Source organism: Pristiophorus japonicus, chromosome 4, assembly GCF_044704955.1.
Source record: "Pristiophorus japonicus isolate sPriJap1 chromosome 4, sPriJap1.hap1, whole genome shotgun sequence".
In the NCBI taxonomy this organism is placed as follows: domain Eukaryota; kingdom Metazoa; phylum Chordata; class Chondrichthyes; family Pristiophoridae; genus Pristiophorus; species Pristiophorus japonicus.
Window position 1 is genome coordinate 272,188,106 of NC_091980.1, and position 21,564 is coordinate 272,209,669.

Sequence of the window (21,564 nt, forward strand, 5' to 3'; positions counted from 1 at the left end):
GACGTTCTTGCTATTGAGGGAGTACAGCGAAGGTTCACCAGACTGATTCCCGGGATGACAGGACTGAGATATGAGGAGACACTGGATCAACTGGGCTTGTATCCACTGGAGTTTAGAAGAATGAGAGGGGATCTCACAGAAACATATAAAGTTCATACGGGATTGGACAGGTTAGAAGCAGGAAGAATGTTCCCGTTGCTGGGGAGTTCCAGAACCAGGGATCACAGTCTAAGAAGAAGGGGTAAGCCATTTAGGTCCGAGATGAGGAGAAACTTCTTCACTCAGAGAGTGGTTAACCTGTGGAATTCTCTACCACAGAAAGTTGTTGAGGCCAGTTCGTTAGATATATTCAAAAGGGAGTTAGATATGGCCCTTACGGCCAAAGGGACCAAGGGGTATGGAGAGAAAGCAGGAAAGGGGTACTGAGGTTGAATGATCAGTCGTGATCTTATTGAATAGCGGTGCAGGCTCGAAGGGCCAAACGACCTGATCCTGCACCTAATTTCTATGTTTCTATGTTTCTCGCCATTTTCTGGCGAGCTCCCGCAGGAAACAAAAGACCGGGATTTCAGGGCCACTATATAATAATTATTCCTTTATGGATTGTAACTTTGATTTTATTTATAATCCCAGAAGTGTTGTTGAAGCCGAAGCCCTCGTCGCATTTGGAAGGTGCTGGGATGTGCACTTGAGGTGCCATAATCTACAGGGCTAGGGACCAAGAGCTGGAAAGTGGGATTAGGCTGGATAGCTCTTTTTCGGCCAGCGTGGAAGTGATGGGCTGAATGGCCACCTTCTGTGTCGTAAACTTCGATGATAATATATATTTTTAAAGAGTGATAAAATTGGCACAAGCGTAAAAGTAGGTTGCCTGCTTGGTGAATCTCTTGGCTGAGAATAGTGTGTGGCATAGGGAGAGGCAAATGAAAATAAATTAATGGTCACATGAAGGGGGAGAAATCAATGCATTGGGCACAAAACATTTGAAAATATGCATTACTGAACTAAACTAGGACATAGAATTTAGAACAGATGATTCATCTCCCATCATAAACAACCACGAAGGATATAATAGTCTCTCTTAAATATGAAGACAACCTTAGAGTTCCACAGTCATTATATATTTACAAGCATTACATGCAGAGGATAATGAATTGTGATCACTCCAACACAAATCGGAATTAATTTTGATTACCTTAAGAGGCACTGTCATCGAGCAGAAATACTTGGTAGACCTTACTTAGGTTAACAAGGGAGAAGAGCCAGAAAAAAACATGCATCGTTTTCTTCACAAAGGTGTCACCGATAAATTACAATGTTTTTAGCGTGATTTACACTACTCCATGCGATATGGGTAGCAAACTAAAAGGTTTGAACACTTTTTCAGAAAGAGATTTCCATTTTATGTTTTATTGGAACCGTCATTGCGTATATTAAAGTTGAGCCAGAAGAGAAATCATGGTACCTAGAATAGCGACAACTTCATCATCCTGAATAACCTCCAGTGATCCGGAGACCACAAAGCAGAGCGCATCAACACTTTCTCCAGAATGATAGATTAGGTCGCCAGGAGCGCAGTGTATGGTTTGGAACTCCACAGCCAGTGCTCGAAGGCAGCCATCACTAGCAAGCCGAAAAGCTGGATGTTCATTAAACACCTTTCGGTTCAGATGGACACAGATGTCTGCTCTCATGTCTTTGGGACATATGGCAAGGACCTAGATTGATTAAAAAAAAAATGCTTAATCTTACACAGTATGCATAACCACACATTTCCATTCGAACCACAGAAGAAAATGCAAATCAGAGGTTTTCATGTTCTGACATTGGATAATACACTTTATATTTCATGCCACTGTTCTGTGGAATCACTGAATAGAAACTTTACCCAGGCTAACTGTGAGAGAACTTTGGTCTGAGTTTCAGAAATCATATTACATTTAAATAGGCACACTACTATATTATTTTTCTTCCAAATCTACACACCTACCTTTCTTGGAAGCCTCAAAGCTGTGTGAAGATGGACTGGATTTTTAATTTGTCTAGTGATTGTCATAGGAATCTTTAATTAATAATTAATCATTTTGGCCCTCATGAATTCAGAGGAATATACTGGCCCGGATTTTGCAGTAAGAATAACGGTGAGCTTATCAGCCATGATCTTATTGAATGGCGGAGCAGGCACAAGGGGCCATATGGCCTACTCTTGCTCCTATTTCTTATGTTCTTATTAAAGAATAAATTGGACAGCAACTTCTGGCGTCCACACATGCACACTTAATCATGGAAATCAAGAAGTTGCTGTCCAACTTGCCCTATTCCTCCAGAAGCTTCGCTATAACAGTACCTCACCAATAGACTCCGCATTCAAATACATTCGAACCACGGAATATCATATGTAAATCAAATGTAAATCATATTCTGACACTGGATAATACACTTTATATTCCATGCTGCTGTTCTGTGGAATCACTGAATAGAAACTTTGCCAAGGCTAATCGTGTGAGAACTTCGGTGAAGTTGCGATACTTACCCACTAGATACCCATTAAACACGCCAGAAAAAATTAGGGCTTGTCCATTCTAGTGTAAATTAATTTTTAACGGCATCATAAGTCTTGATTACTAACTTTACAAACTCTCTGGCACTGAAAAGTTACTTTTACAAGTGTGAAATCTTATTCTTTTTAATTATTGTTGGAGATTTTTAAAAATTACAAAATAAAAATAATATATATTTTTTACTTTTTCTTTCTGTCTCTTTTATCTCTCTCGCTTAATCCCTTCTGTATTTCCCTCTCTTTCTGTACATGATTTGACATTGAATTAAATATTATAACTGACATATAATCATCGAAGCATAGAAATTTACAGCACAGAAGGAGGCCATTTCGGTCCATCATGTTCGTGCCAGCCGACCAAGAGCTATCCAGCCCACTCCCACTTTCCAGCTCTTAGTCCGTAGCCCTGTAGGTTACGGCACTTTAAGTTCACATCCAAGTATATTTTAAATGTGGTGAGGATTTCTGCCTCTACCACCCTTTCAGACAGTGAGTTCCAGACTCCCACCACCCTCTGGGTGAAGAAATTTCCCATCATATCTCCTCTAAACCACCACCCAATTACTTTAAATCTATACTCCCTGGTTGTTGACCCCTCTGCCAAGGGAAACAGGTCCTTCCTATCCACTCTATCCAGGCCCCTCATAATTTCATACAACTCAATCAGGTCTCCCCTTAGCCTCCTCTGTTCCAAAGAAAACAAACCCAGCATCGCCAATCTTTCCTTATAGCCAAAATTCTCCAGTCCAGGCAACATTCTTGTAAATCTCCTCTGCACCCTTTCCAGTGCACTCACATTTTTCCTGTAATGTGGTGACCAGAACTGCATGCAGTACTCCAGCTGCGGCCTAACCAGTGTTTTATAAAGTTCAAGCATAACCTCCTTGCTCTTGTATTCCATGCCTCGATTAATAAAGGCAAGTATTCCATATGCCTTCTTAACCACCTTATCTACCTGGCCTGCTACCTTCGGGGATCTGTGGACCTGCACTCCAAGGTCCCTTTGTTCCTCTACACTTCTCAGTGTCGTACCATTTAATGTGTATTCCCTTGCCTTGTTAGACCTTCCCAAATGCATTACCTCACACTTATCCAGATTGAATTCCATTTGCCACTGTTCCGCCCACCTGACCAGTACATTGATATCTTCCTGCAGTCCGCAGCTTTCTTCTTCATTATTAACCACACAGCCTATTTTAGTGTCATCTGTAAACTTTTTAATCATACCCCCAACAGTTAAGTCTAAGTCATTGATATATACCGCAAAAAGCAAGGGACCCAGCACTGAGCCCTGCGGAACCCCACTGAATACACCCTTCCGGTCACAAAAACACCCATCAACCATTACCCTTTGCTTCCTGCCTCTGAGCTAATTTTGGACCAACCTTGCCACTTTGCCCTGGATCCTATGGGCTATTGCTTTCATGACCAGTCTGCCATGTGCGACCTTATCAAAAGCTTTGCTAAAATCCATATACACTACATCATACACACTGCCCTCAGCGATCCTCCTGGTTACCTCCTCGAAAAATTCAATCAAGTTAGTCAGACATGACCTTCCCATAACAAATCCATGCTGATTGTCCTTGATTAATCCATGTATTTCCAAATGAAAATTTATCCTGTCCATCAGGATTTTTTCCAATACTTTTCCCACCAGCGAAGTTAGGCTGACTAGCCTGTAATTACCCGGTCTATCCCTTTCTCCCTTTTTAAACACTTCCTGTTTGGACTCTGCGGGCTCTATTTTTCCTTCTGAGGCAGGAGAGAGGCGGGCGACGTCCGAGGTGGGCTGCGACCTCACTCCTGACTCGATGTCAGCTTCCCCCACGACCTTCCCGAGATTGGGCTTGTTAAGCCCTCCCTGCAAGGTTCCCAGCCAATTAAAAGGAAGCGGGTCTGGTGACGTTATCTGATGAGGTGTCATTAGCCGGTTTCCTTAAAGGGAGTGTTATGTCTTTAATACTCTTATGAATGATTCCACGAGGTCTAGTATTGTACATGAGCAGTTGTGACCTTGGTCCCATTTATGGTAACTCCAGAGTGAGGCACAATATGGTGGGCAGCCTTTTATACTAGGCCATGCACACCTATGCAGGTGACCCTCAGGTCTCCCACCACAGTGCGCTCTAGTGGCACACCTTATGTGACTATACAGTTAGTATACATGGTCTACCTACATGATATCACTTCCCCACAAGTCTTTAATGCAAATTGACTCGTACATTGATGGTGACCTGGGCTTTGCTCTTCCTGGTTGACCATTGGAGGGTCGCTTCTAGCTTGGATGGGTTGGTAGTGAGATTTGTTGCCAGTGGAGGTCCCCATGATTTCTGGTTGTGAGTCCATGACTATCCATTCTCCCCCCCCCCCCCCACACACACAGAGATCATGCTAATGGCTCGTTACATGCAAGTTGCATTCAAGTTCATCACATGGATTTTACATTTACATCTTGGTACATTTGTTGGGTGGATTACAGTTGCATTGCTTTTTGTGTGGTACATTTACATGATCTACAGGTATATCAGTACAGGTACACAAGGACAGTCTAGTTCCAGCACGGCCGGATGAGATCCAGGTCGTCTGGTGGTGCTCCATGCTAGTGGGTCTGTGGGCGAGGTGAGCTCATTTTGCTCGAGTTGCCGGTGCTCAGGGCACTTGCCATTGCTCCTAGTGTTGGGCAGGCCCAAAGAACAGCTGATGTGTCTATGACCTCCATGTCCTTTTCGTTTGCACAGTGTCGCTGCTGCTCTCTGGGAAGCGGTCTGAGCGAGTGAGCGTTTTGTCTAAGCAACGGTGGGGCTGCCTTGTCTTGTCTAGCAGTTTGCAGGGGACGGCTGACTCGCTTTCCTTGCATGGAATCACATGTCGTTGCTCCATTAGCGCTGCACCTCATGGTTTGGACGCCATCTTTTCCCTGTCCATGATGTCGACTGCCGCGATCTTCTTTCTCAAGGATTCTGCTACTGAAGCTGGGAAAGCGCCCTCGGATCCAATCTTCCTCCCCAGGAGTCATGCCACTGAAACCGGGAAGGTGCGTTTGGGCGTCTCGGCTGGATCATCGCCACGCAGTCGTGATGAGTGGTCTATGCCTCGAGGGTTGCGCGGATCTGCTCTCCAGTGCCTGGTCCACCCGAAGGTGGGGGCCTGCTCTGCCTCTGAGCATGGGGGACGTCGATCGCTGGAGGGATGACGTCTTCCCAGTTCCAATGAATCTTCCCCATCCATCCTCTTTTACAAGTAGCATTGGCCCATCACCTGAAACAATCCACAATGGTAAATTATGCACCGCACCATCGTGGGATACACTTTTATCCACACTACCAACAACTGATATCAGTTCCTTGGTGTAGGTGCGCAGCTTTGCCTGAACTGGGACCAGCTTGGGTCATTCAACTTGATTGTTTCATAGCCTCTCAAAGGCTTCCTGGCTCATTACTGACTGGCTCGCCCCCGTGTCCACTTCCATGAAGACTGGAACGCCATTTATCTCGACTTCCTTTACCACTGGAGGACAATCTGTGGTTTAGGTATATACTCCATACACTTCGTCCTGGGACTGAGCTGCCTCTCTAGCCATCTGCTGACTCCACTTCTACGTGGTGAGTCACAGCTCTTTTGCATATTCGCCGGAGGTGGCCCTTTGTGCTGCAGTCTTTGCACACATAGTCTCTGAACCGACACTGATGAGCCCTGTGATTACCTCCACAACGCCAGGATGGTGCTACTCGACATACGTTTGCACCCCTCGGCCATCTCTGAATTAAAGGACTCGGGGGCCTGTACGCTCTGCCCTGGGCAGATTCACGTTCAACAGTTCTGCCTGTGAAAGGCGCCATTCTATTTACAGTACTTGCCGGGTTTGAGTCCTGAGAGTGAGTCATCATCTGCTTGGAGCTGCAGCTTGAGGTCATAAACGTCTGGCTGATGCTGATGGCCTACTGCAGAGTGACGGTGGTTTCGGCAGGCAGTAGCCTATGAAGAAGGGCCTCATTACAGATGCCCATTACGAAGATGTCCCACAATGCATCGGTGAGGAATGCGCTGAATTCACACGGTCCTGCCAGCCTCCTGAGGTCGGCAGCGTGCTTCGCGATTTCCTGGCCCTCGGGGCGGCGGTGTGTATAAAATTGATGCCTGGCCTTGAGGATGCTCTCCTTTGGTTTGAGTTGGTCCTGAATTAGCACTTTCAGCTCCTCGTATGACTTGGTCGTTGTTTTCTCTGGTGCAAGCAAGTCCCTGATGAGGCCACGGGCCCACAACTGGTCAACCGGATAGCTCTGCACTTATCTGCCAGTGTGGCTGGATCATCGCCTATCAGTCCATTTGCTACAAAATATTGGTCGAGCTGCTCCATAAAGGCTTCCCAATCTTCACCCTCTGAGAACTTTTCTAATGCACCAACGTTAGTCATTTTTGCGTGAAAGTTTGTAATCTCGTCGCAAGTTGTTATGTCTTTAATACTCTTATGAATGACTCCATGAGGTCTAGTGTTGTACTTGAGCTGTTGTGACCCTAGTCCCATTTATTGTAATTCCAGAGTGAGGCACAAGCATGGTGGGCAGCCTTTTATACTGGGCCCTGCACAACTATGCAGGTGACCCTCAGGTCTCCCACCGCAGTGCCCTCTGGTGGCACACCTTATGTGACTATACAGTTTGTATACATGGTCTACATACATGACAGGGAGCATGCCAATATACATTTTGATAGTTGCGCAGTCGTGTTCTGCAGGATTGAGTTGCTGCAAACACTGACAATCTCTGCACAAAGGTGCACGGCTGCACCCAGGCTCTCCCATGACTCCCTCCATATGCTTATGGAAGGAGTCACAGCATGAATGGAGGTTCTCTTCCCTTCCCATGGGTGGAAGAGACCTCCCCTGGTTGCACATTGCACAGGAGGGCACCGGCAGGGATGTCGTCACAAGGACCTGGCTGCAGTGGCGCAAACCTCTCAATGATCTCAGTAGATCACGAAACATAGAAACATAGAAACATACAAAATAGGTGCAGGAGTAGGCCATTCAGCCCTTCTAGCCTGCACCGCCATTCAATGAGTTCATGGCTGTACTGCAAAGCCACAATCAACCTCATCCTGCTGTGCCACTCATCACATCCCCATCACTCTGCCTTCCCTACCCTGCTCCTGCACATTATAACTCACAACAAATTTTCTTGCACCTCCACCCCCATCCTTTTGTCTCTATCTACTTTGTCACATCCCCATCTCACTAGCCACCCCTTACACTCACCCTCATCCTAGTCAAATCATACCAACTAACAACACACAAGAGTAGGCACTAGGATGTTATCACCATGCTAATGTAAAGTTTCTGCTAATGTGTTGTCAAACATTGAAATCTTTATTTTCAACATTTGTCCTCTTGGACAGATCTGTGTGCATCTTTGGAAGTGGCTGAGTGAGTTGCAATGAATGGCGAGACATAACGGTACCCCCCGCAGTGGTGATGAGTGTGAAAGGAATGGCTTGGGCTTTGTAGGAATGCTTGATGGTCTTGTTGTGGGGTGGTGCCAACCTGGCGCATCATGTGGCAGCCAGGGAGTACAGTGTCAATTGAAGTAAATCTGGCCATGGTGAGGCCAATCCTGTCATCCCAGGTAGCAAGGTGATCAGGTGTAGATGCTCTCTGTCCTGTGCAGCATCAGGTGATTGCGGAGTAAGTTGGTATTGTTGTTGGTGATGATGGTGTGCCTGGTGATGTTGGTGTTAGGGCTGATCGAGGTGGGATTTTGAGGACCAAGGTGAGATTATTTTCAGGGGCACCGATGCCGATAGAATAGATGGCAGCTCAAGTTGAGATGACAGAAGCGATCTGTCAATGGTGAGATAGATTGCTCCAAGGAGATGACAGTGGATCGAGAGTTTACTCCAAACACTTCAAACCTCCATAAAGCTGAAAAGTGTATTCCAAGTCCTGAAGGCTCCAGCTTCTAAGATTGGAAAGTGAACAGCTGTGAAACGGTGGCTTTTATACCACTTCTGCAGCTGTCAACTAGTCAAACCAATCCAGAGTTGTTGCGAACCCAACAAACTTACCTGTCCTGAGGGACAGGAAACTGGTAAAAAAAAAGTAGTAAAATGGTGAAGACCTGGAAAAAAGCCTTAATAGCTTTAAGCAGCTTTTTAACTATCTCAATTTCCTGACACGCCGCTTACTGCCAGTTCTGAAATCCATTGGCAGAGCTGGCACTTGGGAAATTCACAAGGAGGCGGGTCAGTGTGGATTTCCGTCCCGCTGTCAATCATGTCCATTTTGACAGTGGGCACGCCTCCAAACTCACACTCACAATGCCGGTAAGATTGCTGCCTGCATGTCTCAGTAAGCATTTTTCAATCTGATTGGTTAAGGAGACAGACCAGGGTCGAAATTGCCCCTCCTGATTAGGCCTCTGGCCATTGGAAAGCGGCGGTCATGGAGCGGCACGGAATGGCTGCCAACTGTCCCTGGAGCGACCGCTATTTTAGAAATTGCCCTACCTCAGGAGCGGAGAGGTGTCCGGGACCACTCTGCCCATTTTCCCGCTGCGGCATGCACGCGTCGTTCCCTTGCCATCTGGCAGGCACCCCCTCACGAAATTGCCTCTTTCCCGAAATTTCCCCACTGGAGAGGCTCCGCCGCTGGCCGATGCACCCGATGGCTTTTGCTGTCGGTGCACTCTGTGCGAAATGGCGGCACGGCCGCCCTTAAAGGGGAGGGCACACTGCCGCGGCCGCCATATTATTTTTTTTGTTGGCCGACTGCTAGGTCGGGCCGACAATTATGCTCCGGGTTCGGCTGGGCTGCCAACAGGCAGTCTGGCTCCCCCTCTTGGGTGCCTGGCTGCTGGCCCGGCCGAAAACCTCACGGGTGGCCCAGTGGACTGAACTGAAATATCTGCAGAGTTCACAGCACCCCTCCCCTTTAACTGAAGGGGAGAGACATTGTGATACACCAGTGCGATGACGTTATCAGGGCAACGCTGATGACTGACAGCTGCAGACACTCCGTCCCGCCCCCCACTTCCGCCCCGCTAGTGATGGATACTGCGCTCCGCTCCCATGATGATCCACTTCCGCCGCATCAATTGCGACGGTCAGAACACGTCAAAAAGGGTAGGTTCTCCCCGTTTCTGGTGGAGGGCAATTTCTACCCCACCATTGCTTGCACTGTTCACACAGATCCCAGATGCCCTATAGAGGGCACTGCGCTGTTTTGGATTGCCAGGCGCAGTGCCAATTCCCACAGAAAGTCTAAGTGGAATGAACAGCCATAAGTGGAGGAAGAGCATCTGGGAGGGCGCTGAGCACATGCAGTCTCATCACCGAGAGCATGCAGAAAACAAGTGCAGGCAGCAGAAGGAGCGTGTGGAAAACCAGACACCCCACCCACCCTTTCCTCCAACGACTGTCTGTCCCACCTGTGACAGAGACTGTAGTTCTGTATTGGACTGTTCGGTCACCTGAGAACTCACTTTTAGAGTGGAAGCAAGTCTTCCTCGATTTCGAGGAACTGCCTATGATGAATGAACAGCAAACGCCTTTCGTTTGCCACTAAGTTATTGGGGTAACGAGATAACTAAGAAGCCAGATTTTCCTCTGGTTAAAGTTCAGTTAAAAATAGATGTGAGCAAACTAGTAGAAAATGATATGTTCTGTTATTTTCTCTATTCAGGACCTTGCTCTCATGCATGAGAGCATATGTTCATGAAACTGTAGTTTATTAAAATGAAAAAAAATGATTTGTTGAACACTATTAAATAAAAGAGCAGTCGACAGAATCTCTTGCAGCTTTACTCAGGGTGGGACAACTAGTAAAAGTAAGTCCATTATCAGACATATCAATTTGTTTTTTGACCGAAGCGCAAAATGTCAAAGGTTAAATTAAGCAATGACAGAAGCAGAAGTGAATTTAAGCTGGAAGCTACCACATTCCCCTTAATGAATCTCACTTAAGCTGTGATTTCCCAATTTTTCCAGGCAACTCATAAACTAAAATGAATGAATTTCTAGCTGAAGGGCTGGATTTTCGGCTGGCTTGTGCCTCAGTTAGCACCCCGGAGGGGCAGTAAAAGGTGTTTCTAGGCATCACGGCAGGCGTCCATCCATTACCACCCCACAAAAACTTACTGCCTTGCCCTCTAGTTTCACTGAAATCATGACGTCAATCGTCGTGCAACACTTCGCTAGTGCCCTGGATGCAAAATTTGGCCTCAACGCCTCATTAACCACCCGCCCCAGGAAACGTCTGAAAAATCAGGCATTGTCAGGGTGCAGCAGGCAGTATTGGCGGCATATTTAAATGGCGGGAGGAGGATCCCACATCGCAGGTCACATTGACTGCAACAGTTGTGCACATCACGCTACGTGAAGCTCCGACTTGAAAGCGGCAGCTTTATCTGCAATTACAGTGTCTTTACAACTTCAGTGAGAGATTGTAATGGGGGCAATATTAGTTCACCAGAGTATCGTGCTGCATGCTATTGCTAGGTGGTGTCAAGATCGAAGAAGGGCTCTTGGCCATGTTAGCCCACGGATGAGGAGAGGCGAAAGACATCAGGGGAGAAGGGCTTACCCATCATGGGTTTACAGGCAGCAACACTGATACTTCCAGCTCTCTGAGAAGCAGTGTGTGAGAAGGCAGTGCTTTGGAAAGGAAGTGCCGACAGAGATATGCTATCTCCTACAGGCAGACCGATGCCTGGACCACTCTGGAGGCAGCCTTCAATATTCCCATCAACAGATTTCAGAATGAATTGTGGTGCGCTGCATGTTGCACAGCTTGGCCATAATGAGGGGCCAGGCATTGCCAGTAGGGATTGCAGGCCCACCTCAGGAGGAGGAGGATGATGAAGAGAAGCCTGACTAGCCCCCATTGGGTAGCCACACTATCCACGGGGGAGGCAGCGTGGAGACGCTGCCGGACCAAGAGTCGCACGTCGCCAGCTCATAATAGACTTGAGCATGATGCATATTTTCTCAGATCTTTTTATATCAGTCTCACTCTGTCAGGTTAGATTATATTTTCAGTTATCAAAGAAATTAGTCCTGTCAAGAAGTCATTTATTTTATTGAGAACTATAATAATCTCACAGCTTAGATTGGACAAAAACAGTTTACTGTGTTTGTGGTGCTGGTATAAGTGTTCAGGCATGAGCAGTTTATAGTTGTTTATATAGAGCAGTTGTGATTATATAGGCCCTTCGCTTTGAAGCTTTGTTAATGCGTCCTTCTCCAGGTTGAAGCGGGTTCAAACCAAGGTTCCTTTAAAATCTTTCCCTGCTTCATGACATCTGTTGAGCACAATCAGAAAGGCTCTTAGATTTTTCTCTCTTTTCTCACAACGGTTCAGAGGTCTTTTCTTCTACCAGCTTTAATTAATAATAACATAAGAACATAAGAAATAGGAACAGGAGTAGGCCATACGGCCCCTTGAGCCTGCTCCGCCATTCAATAAGATCATGGTTGATCTGATCATGAACTCAGCTCCATTTCCCCGCCTGCTCCCATAACCCCTTATCGCTCAAGAAACTGTCTATTTCTGACTTAAATTTATTCAATGTCCCAGCTTCCACAGCTCTCTGGGGCAGCAAATTTCACAGATTTACAACTCTCTGAGAGAAGAAATTCCTCCTCATCTCTGTTTTAAATGGGTGGCCCCTTATTCTAAGATCATGCCCTCTAGTTCTAGTCTCCTCCATCAGCAGAAACATCCTCTCTGCATCCATCCTGTCAAGCCGCCTCATAATCTTATACGTTTCGATAAGATCACCTCTTTCTTCTGAACTCCAATGAGTAGAAGGCCAACCTACTCAACCTTTCCTCGTAAGTCAACCCCCTCATCCACAGAATCAACCTTGTGAACCTTCTCTGAACTGCCTCCAAAGCAAGTATATCCTTTCGTAAATATGGAAACCAAAACTGCACGCAGTATTCCAGGTGTGGCTTCACCAAAACCTTGTATGGCTGTAGCAAGACTTCCCTGTTTATATACTCCATCCCCTTTGCAATAAAGGCCAAGATACCATTGGCTTTCCTGATCACTTGAGTAACATATTGAGTAACCTCGCTATAGGTTGCGGCATTTTTAAATGATACTCAAAAATCAGTTTAACGTTAGCTCTGTGCCTTCACTTAAACCTTGTGAAGTGCTAATTCATTAGAATTACAAGTCTGAATTTTTCTCCACTTTACTGTCCCAAATTAAGTGCTTCAGTGGCAAGTGGGGAAATTCTAGGAGGAAGACCTAGTCTGCATAGCCATCCTCTCCTAAATATTTCTCCCGCTACCCGAGACTGAGTCGGGAGGTTGGCGAGTCGGTGAGTTGGGAGGTCGGCGACTGAATCAGGAGGTCGGTGAGTCGGTAGGCCCTGTGAGGTCGGCAAGTCAGTAGGCCCTGTGAGGTCGGCGAGTCGGTAGGCCCTGTGAGGTCGGCAAGTCAGTAGGCCCTGTGAGGTCGGCAAGTCAGTAGGCCCTGTGAGGTCGGCGAGTCGGTAGGCCCTGTGAGGTCGGCAAGTCAGTAGGCCCTGTGAGGTCGGCAAGTCAGTAGGCCCTGTGAGGTTGGTGAGTCAGTAGGCCCTGTGAGGTCGGCGAGTCGGTAGGCCCTGTGAGGTCGGCAAGTCAGTAGGCCCTGTGAGGTCGGCGAGTCGGTAGGCCCTGTGAGGTCGGCAAGTCAGTAGGCCCTGTGAGGTTGGTGAGTCGGTAGGCCCTGTGTGGTCGGCGAGTTGGGAGTTCGGAAGCCGGGAGTTCGGAGACCTCGGAGGTTGGTGAAGTGAGTTGGTAAGTAGCTCTCTTTTCTCTATTTCTCTTTAAATAAGTTGGGAGTTCACAGAGGTCGGTGAGTTCGGGAGGCCGCAGAGGTCGGTGAGTTGGTAAGTAGCTCTCTTTTCTCTATTTCTTTTCAAGTAGATTTTAAACTAGATAAGGCTAACTAGAGGGATGACAGTGCAGCTCAGCCCCGTGGAGTGCACATCCTGCGGCATGTGGGAAGCCCTGGACGCTTCGCGCAGCCTAGACAACCATGTGTGTCAGAGGTGTCTCCAGCTTCAACTGCTCGAGCTCCGCATTTTGGAGCTGGAGCAGTGGGTGGAATCAGTACGGTGCATCCGCGAGGCTGAGAGCTACGTGGATAGGACGTTTCAGGATGTGGTCATCCCGCAGCTTAAAGGTGTGCAGGTAGAGGGGGGGTGGATAAACACCAGCCGCAGTAAGTGTGCTACGCAGATAGCGCAGGAGTCCCCCGTGAGTCCATCTCGTTTTCAAACCGGTATTCACTTCTGAGTATCGGTAAGGACAATGGTGCCTCTGGGGAGTGCAGCCAGAGCCCATTCCAAGGCACCACGGGTGGCTCAGCTGCACAGGGGGGAGGGATGAACATAAGAACATAAGAACATAAGAATTAGGAACAGGAGTGGGCCATCTAGCCCCTCGAGCCTGCTCCGCCATTCAAAAAGATCATGGCTGATCTGGCCGTGGACTCAGCTCCACTTACCCGCCCGCTCCCCGTAACCCTTAATTCCCTTATTGGTTAAAAATCTATCTATCTGTGATTTGAATACATTCAATGAGCTAGCCTCAACTGCTTCCTTGGGCAGAGAATTCCACAGATTCACAACCCTCTGGGAGAAGAAATTCCTTCTCAACTCAGTTTTAAATTGGCTCCCCCGTATTTTGAGGCTGTGCCCCCTAGTTCTAATCTCCCCGACCAGTGGAAACAACCTCTCCGCCTCTATCTTGTCTATCCCTTTCATTATTTTAAATGTTTCTATAAGATCACCCCTCATCCTTCTGAACTCCAACAAGTAAAGACCCAGTCTACTCAATCTATCATCATAAGGTAACCCCCTCATCTCCGGAATCAGCCGAGTGAATCGTCTCTGTACCCCCTCCAAGGCTAGTATATCCTTCCTTAAGTAAGATGACCAAAACTGCACGCAGTACTCCAAGTGCGGCCTCACCAATACCCTGTACAGTTGCAGCAGGACCTCCCTGCTTTTGTACTCCATCCCTCTCGCAATGAAGGCCAACATTCCATTCGCCTTCCTGATTACCTGCTGCACTTGCAAACTAACTTTTTGGGATTCATGCACAAGGACCCCCAGGTCCCTCTGCACCGCAGCATGTTGTAATTTCTCCCCATTCAAAGCTTTGTTGGAGCCTCTCAATAAAATCGTCCCAGTCCTCACCAACACAGTACCGTTCCTCTGTGCTACCGGTGGCCATTCTCGTGGATCGTTGATTCCCGTTTCTCGTCGCCAATGTAAAGTCCTTACTCAATGGCACAGAACCCACACAAGGCACATTCTATGGACAAGGTCACTCTATGACCTTCACCTTTATTCCCAGGACCAAGGAGTGTGGACCCTGGGTGGGACCTCCCCTTTTATACCTGGAAACCCAGGTGAGGAGTGTCTCCCGCAAGTTCACCCCCTGTGGTCAGGGTGTGCATTTCGAAGGTACAGGTACAGTGTACATGAGTTACATGACTATGTCATTGCAAGATGGTTAAATACATGACAATAGGGGATTCTATAGTCAGGGGAACAGACAGGCATTTTTGTGGCCATAGACGTGACTCCCAAATGGTTTTGTGCCTCCCGCTGCCAGGGGCAAGGATGTCGCAGAGCGGACGCAGGGCATCCTGGGGGCGGTGGGGGGGCGGGAGGGTAAACACCGAGAGGTCGTGTTCCATATCGGAATCAATGCCATAGGTAAAATGAGGGACGAAGTCTGACAGGGAGCGAGGAAGAAAATTAAAGGGTAGGACCTCAAAGGTAGTAATCTCCGGGTTACTACGGGTGACATGTGCTAATGAGAATAAGAATAGAAGGATAGAGAGGATGAACACGTGTCTGGAAAGTTGGTGTAGGAGGGAGGGCTTTAACTTCTTGAGGCATTGGGACCGCTTCTGGGAAAGATAGGACCTGTACAAACCGGACGAGTTGCTCCTCAATAGCGCTGGAACCAATATCCTCGCGGGGAGTTTTGCTAGTGCTGTTGGGGAGAGTTTAAGCTAGCTTGGCAGGGGGATGGGAACCTGAGAATGAATTCAAAAGGGAAGGAAATAAAGCAGAAATTGGATAGCAAGAATCTAGAAAGCGAATCTTTAAGACAGAGGAATAAGGGCTTAGTAAGTAGTAAGCAAGGAGATCTTCCTGTGCTGAATTGTATATACTTTAATGCAAGGAGTGTCATGTATGTAATCTCTGTGTAACATCACTGCAATACTGTATATACTTAAGTAATGCACACCTTGACCACAGGGGGTGAACTTGTGGGAGACACTCCTTACCTGGTCATCCAGGTATATAAAGGGAGGTCCCACGCAGGGTCATCACTTCTTGGGCCTGTGAATAAATGTTCAGGTCATAGAGTGACCTTGTCCAGAGAATGTGCCTCGTGTGGGTTCTGTGCCATTGAGTAAGGACTTTACATTGGCGACGAGAAACGGGAATCAACGACCCACGAGAATGGCCACCGGTAGCACAGAGGAACGGTACTGTGTTGGTGAGGACTGGGACGATTTTATTGAGAGACTCCAACAAAGCTTTGTCATGAAAGAATGGCTGGGAGATGCAGCGGCCGACAAGTGAAGGGCTCATCTGCTGACCAGCTGCGGACCTAAGACTTACGCGCTCACGAAGGACCTACTGGCACCCGAAAACCTGGCGGACAAAACCTTTGAAGAGCTCAGCAAACTAATCGGTGAGCACCTCAAACCGCGAGCAGCATACACATGGCCCGACACAGATTCTATACACACCGACATCGGGAAGGACAGAGCATACCGGACTTCGTTGCGGACCTCCGGCGTTTGGCCAGCCTCCGTAAGTTCACAGACGCCTGCAGGGGGGAGATGTTAAGGGACTTCTTTATTGAGGGCATCGGTCATGCAGGGATTTTCCGAAAGTTAATCGAGACCAAGGACTTGACTTTGGAAGCGGCGGCGTTGATGGCTCAGACTTTCATGGCGGGGGAGGAGGAAACCAAAATAATATACGTGTGCAATTCTGCCTCCAACGCGGCGGGAGATCAGGGAGTCAATATCATAAATGCGACTCAGAGCCTCGCAGGCAGGCAAGGGCAGTTCGACACACCCCAGGCAGCAATAGACCCCAGAGCAGGTTTTCAACAGAGACAATGGCAGGCTGAACAGACATTTACGCCATCACAGTGGACAATGCGGTCCGGGATGGGGCCATTGACACCCACTAACAGGGTACTCAAGGGCAGTCAAAGGGACAATCAGCGAGGAATGCCAGGTCACAGCTCCTTTGTTCACAACAATGGGAATCTCAGCTCATGCTGGAGGTGTGGGGGAAAACACTCTGCCAGGACTTGCAGGTTTCAACAATTTGTCTGCAGAAATTGCAACCTCAGTGGCCATTTAGCTCGAACGTGCAGGAAGCCTGTAACCAGGCTAATTTACAAGGCAGATGGACCAGAAGAGGGGTCTGTGATGCAGGATGACTCTTGCGCAAATCAATGGACGCTGAAGTTCAGCGGGTTCAGGTGGCAAACATTCGCAGCTCATATACCAAAACCCCACCAATGATGATGAAGATTCTATTAAATGGCATCCTTGTACGCATGGAGCTGGACACGGGGGTCAGCCAGTCACTCATGAGCGTTCAACAATTCGAAAAGCTATGGCCACACAAAGCCAGTAGACTCAAACTAGAACGCATTGAGACACAACTACGGACGTATACCAAATAAATCATTCCAGTACTCGGCAGTGCAATGTTAGCAGTCAAACACAATGGATCAGTGAACCGGCTCTGGATTGTCCCGGGCAATTTTCCCGCACTGTTGGGAAGGAGCTGGTTAGCTGAGATGAACTGGAAATGGGGGGATGTGCACGCAATGTCATCTGTGGAGCGAAGTTCGTGCTCACAAGTCTTACAACAATTTGAGTCACTATTCCAACCTGGCGTCGGGATGTTCAAAGGTACCAAAGTAGTGATACGCATCACCCCGGATGCCAGACCAGTGCACCACAAAGCCAGAGCGGTCCTGTATGCAATGCGGGAGAAAATTGAGAGCAAATTGGACCGTTTGCTGAGAGAGGGTATCATCTCGCCCATTGAATTCAGCGACTGGGCGAGCCCCATCGTTCCCGTCCTAAAAGCGGATGTTTCTGTCAGGATCTGTGGCGACTACAAGGCCACTATCAATCAGGTGTCCCTACAAGACCAATACCCGCTCCCAAGAGCCGAGGATCTTTTCGCCAAACTGGCAGGCGGCAAGCTGTTTGCCAAGTTGGATCTCACTTCAGCCTACATGACCCAAGAACTGGCCGATGAATCTAAACTACTGACCACCATCACTACGCACAAGGGACTGTTCGTTTACAACAGGTGCCCGTTTGGCATTCGATCAGCGGCCACGATTTTTCAAAGAAACATGGAAAGACTGCTTAAATCCATTCCTGGAACAATCGTATTTCAGGACGACATCCTCATCACGGGTCGTGACACTGAGGAACATCTCCACAACCTGGAGGAGGTGCTACGCTGACTGGACCGGGTAGGCCTGCGACTCAAGAAGTCTAAATGTGTGTTTTTGGCTCCCGAGGTTGAGTTTCTGGGCAGGAGGGTTGCTGCAGATGGGTTTTGCTCACTGAATCCAAAACAGAGGCGATTCGGCGAGCGCCCAGGCCCGGCAAAACATCAGAGTTGCGTTCATTTCTGGGACTCTTGAACTATTTCGGGAACTTTCTGCCAAACTTAAGCACATTGTTGGAGCCGTTTCACGTGCTCCTGCATAAGGGTTGTGATTGGTTTTGTGATTGAGACTGTCAAGAATGGGCTTTCAATCGGGCGCGGAACCTACTTTGTTCAAATAAGTTATTGACCCTGTATGACCCCTATCAGAAATTGGTTCTGACATGTGATGCATCATCCTATGGGGTCGGGTGCGTGTTGCAGCAGAGTAATGCTGAGGGCCAACTACAACTTGTGGCTTATGCTTCCAGGTCGTTCTCTCAAGCAGAACGGGGATATGGGATGGTTGAGAAGGATGCACTCGCGTGTGTCTATGGTGTAAAAAAAATGCATCAGTATCTTTTTGGCAGGAGGTTCGAATTAGAAACGGACCACAAGCCGTTAACATCCCTGCTGTCAGACAGCAAGGCTGTCAATGCCAACACGTCAGCCTGCATACAGCGATGGGCTCTCACGCTGGCTGCTTATGACTACTCCATCTGGCACCGGCCTGGCACCGAAGATTGCGCTGAGGCGCTCAGCAGGCTTCCACTGGCCACCACCAAGGGGGCAGTGGAACAAAGCGCTGAGATGGTCATGGCCGTTGATGCCTTTGACAGCGCAGGCTCCCCCATCACAGCCCGCCAGATCAAAATCAGGACCAACAGAGATCCCCTCCTATCTCTGATTATGAAATGTGTCCTGACTGGGGATTGGGCGCCCGCACACGGAGCATGCCCTGAGGAGGTCAGACCGTTTCACAGGCGGATTGATGAGCTCTCCTTCCAAGCTGACTGCCTACTATGGGGCAGCCGGGTAGTCATGCCCCAGAAGAGAAGGGAAGCTTTCATCAGGGAACTCCACAGCGAGCACCCAGGCATCGTGCTGATGAAGGCCATTGCCCGGTCACATGTTTGGTGGCCGTGAATTGATTCAGACCTGGAACACTGTGTTCGCAGGTGCACGACGTGTGCCCAGCTGGGTAATGCCTCCAGGGGGGCCCCGCTCAGCCCGTGGCCCTGGCACACCAGGCCATGGTCATGTATTCATGTAGACTACGCGGGCCCGTTCATGGGAAAAATGTTTCTCATTGTGTTAGATGCGTACTTGAAATGGATCGAGTGCATCATTTTGAATTCGTGCACGACATCCACCAATGTGGAGAGTCTACGTGCGGTCTTTGCAACCCACGCTTGCCGGATATCCTTGTTAGCGATAATGGCCCATGTTTCACGAGCTACCAATTCCGGGAGTTCATGTCGGGTAATGGCATCAACCATGTCAGGACAGCACCGTTCAAGCCGGTCTCCAATGGCCAAGCGGAACGTGCGGTACAGATCATTAAACAAGGCATGCTCAGCATTCAAGGACCCTCCCTTCAAAGCCGCCTATCGCGCCTCCTGCTGGCCTATAGGTCCCGACCACACTCGCTCACCGGGGACCCGCCCGCTGAGCTACTTATGAAACGAACACTCAAAACTCGGTTGTCCCTCATTCACCCAGTCCTGACCAACATAGTTGAGGGCAAGCGCCAGTCCCAAAACGAGTACCATGATCAAAACTCAAGGGGGAGATGTATAGAAATAAATGACCCCGTATTTGTCCTCAATCACGCCGTGGGGCCCAAATGGCTTGAGGGTACTGTAATAGACAAAGAGGGGAACAGGGTCATCGTGGTTAAACTTAACAATGGGCAGATATGCCGTTAGCCTCTGGACCAAGTAAAAAAAAGGTTCAGCATGGACACTGAGGAACCCGAGGAAGAGCATGAGATGGTGCTCACACCACTGCCAGTGAACGAGCAACAAGAACATTCAGCAGCATGCACAGTCCCTATGGTCAGCCTGGACAGGCCAGAATCACCACAGGTGACAGACACTCACGCCAAGGCTCAACAACCAGAGCCCCAACTGCGGCGCTCCACGAGGGACTTAACCTATGATCCCAATAAGACTTTTGGTGGGAGGTGATGTCATGTATGTAACCTCTATGTAACACCACTGCAATACTGTATATACTTAAGTAATGCACACCTTGACCACAGAGGGTGAACTTGAGGGAGACACTCCTTACCTGGTCATCCAGGTATATAAAGGGAGGTCCAACGCAGGGTCATCACTTCTTGGTCCTGTGAATAAAGGTTCAGATCATAGAGTGACCTTGTCCATAGAATGTGTCTCGTGTGGGTTTTGTGCCATTGAGTAAGGACTTTGCAAGGAGTATAGCGAATAAGGTGGATGAGCTAAGAGCACAGGTGGACACTTGAGAGTATGACATTATAGCCGTTACAGAAACATGGCTGGAAGAGCTGCAGGTTTGGCAACTCAATATTCCCGCCCACAGGATTTTTAGACAAGATAGAGAAGGAGGTAAAAGGGGGGAGGGGTGTTGCGGTACTGATTAAAGAAAATATTACAGCGGTGAAGAGGGTGATATGTTAGAGGCATCAACAAATGTGACCATATGGGTCGAATTGAAAAATAAAAAATGGGTGATCACACTGCTGGGAGTGTATTATAGACCCCCAAACAGTGGGAGGGAGATAGAGAAGCAAATAAGTAGGCAAATTGCTGTGAAGTCCAAAAATCATAGGGTAGTAATAGTAGGAGATTTTAACTATCCAAATATTGATTGGGACAAATTTAGTGTGAAGGGTATAGAGGGTGCGGAATTCTTGAAATGCATTCAAGAGAACTTTTTTAGTCAGTATGTAGCAAGCCCAACACGAGAGGGAGCGGTCTTAGATTTAGTTTTGGGGAATGAAGCTGGGCAGGTTGAAGGGGTATTAGTGGGAGAACACTTGGGTGCCAGTGACCATAATTCAGTCGGATTCAAGTTGGTTATGGATAAGGACAAGAATAGGCCTGGAATAAAAGTTCCTAATTGGGGAAAAGCTAATTTTGCTAAGTTAAGGAGTGATTTGGCCATGGTGGACTGGAAACAGCTACTTGTGGGTAAATCTGTGTCGGAACAGTGGGGGGCATTCAAAGAGGAGATCCGGAAGGCGCAGGCCAAATATGTACCCTTAAAGAAAAAGGCTGGGGAAAAATATTCTAGAGCCCCTTGGATGTCCAGGGACTTACAAGGGAGGATTAAGAAATAAAGGGACTGGTGACAGATTAGGAAAAGGGGAGGTGCAACGAGACCTGGGTGTCAGGGTACATCAGTCATTGAAGGTTGGCATGCAGGTACAGCAGGTGGTTAAGAAAGCAAATGGCATGTTGGCCTTCATAGCGAGAGGATTTGAGTACAGGGGCAGGGAGGTGTTACTACAGTTGTACAGGGCCTTGGTGAGGC

The 21,564-nt window shown here is 48.1% G+C and overlaps 1 protein-coding gene across 1 annotated transcript in view; it reads right to left on the reverse strand.

Annotated features, from left to right (window-relative positions):
- Positions 1–21,564, reverse strand: part of kcnh5b (potassium voltage-gated channel, subfamily H (eag-related), member 5b) — a 604,928-nt gene that overhangs the window by 207,509 nt on the left and 375,855 nt on the right. Inside the window, 1 exon segment of the mRNA XM_070877933.1 lies at positions 1,466–1,718. Within this exon segment, the coding sequence (XP_070734034.1) occupies positions 1,466–1,718 (253 nt within the window).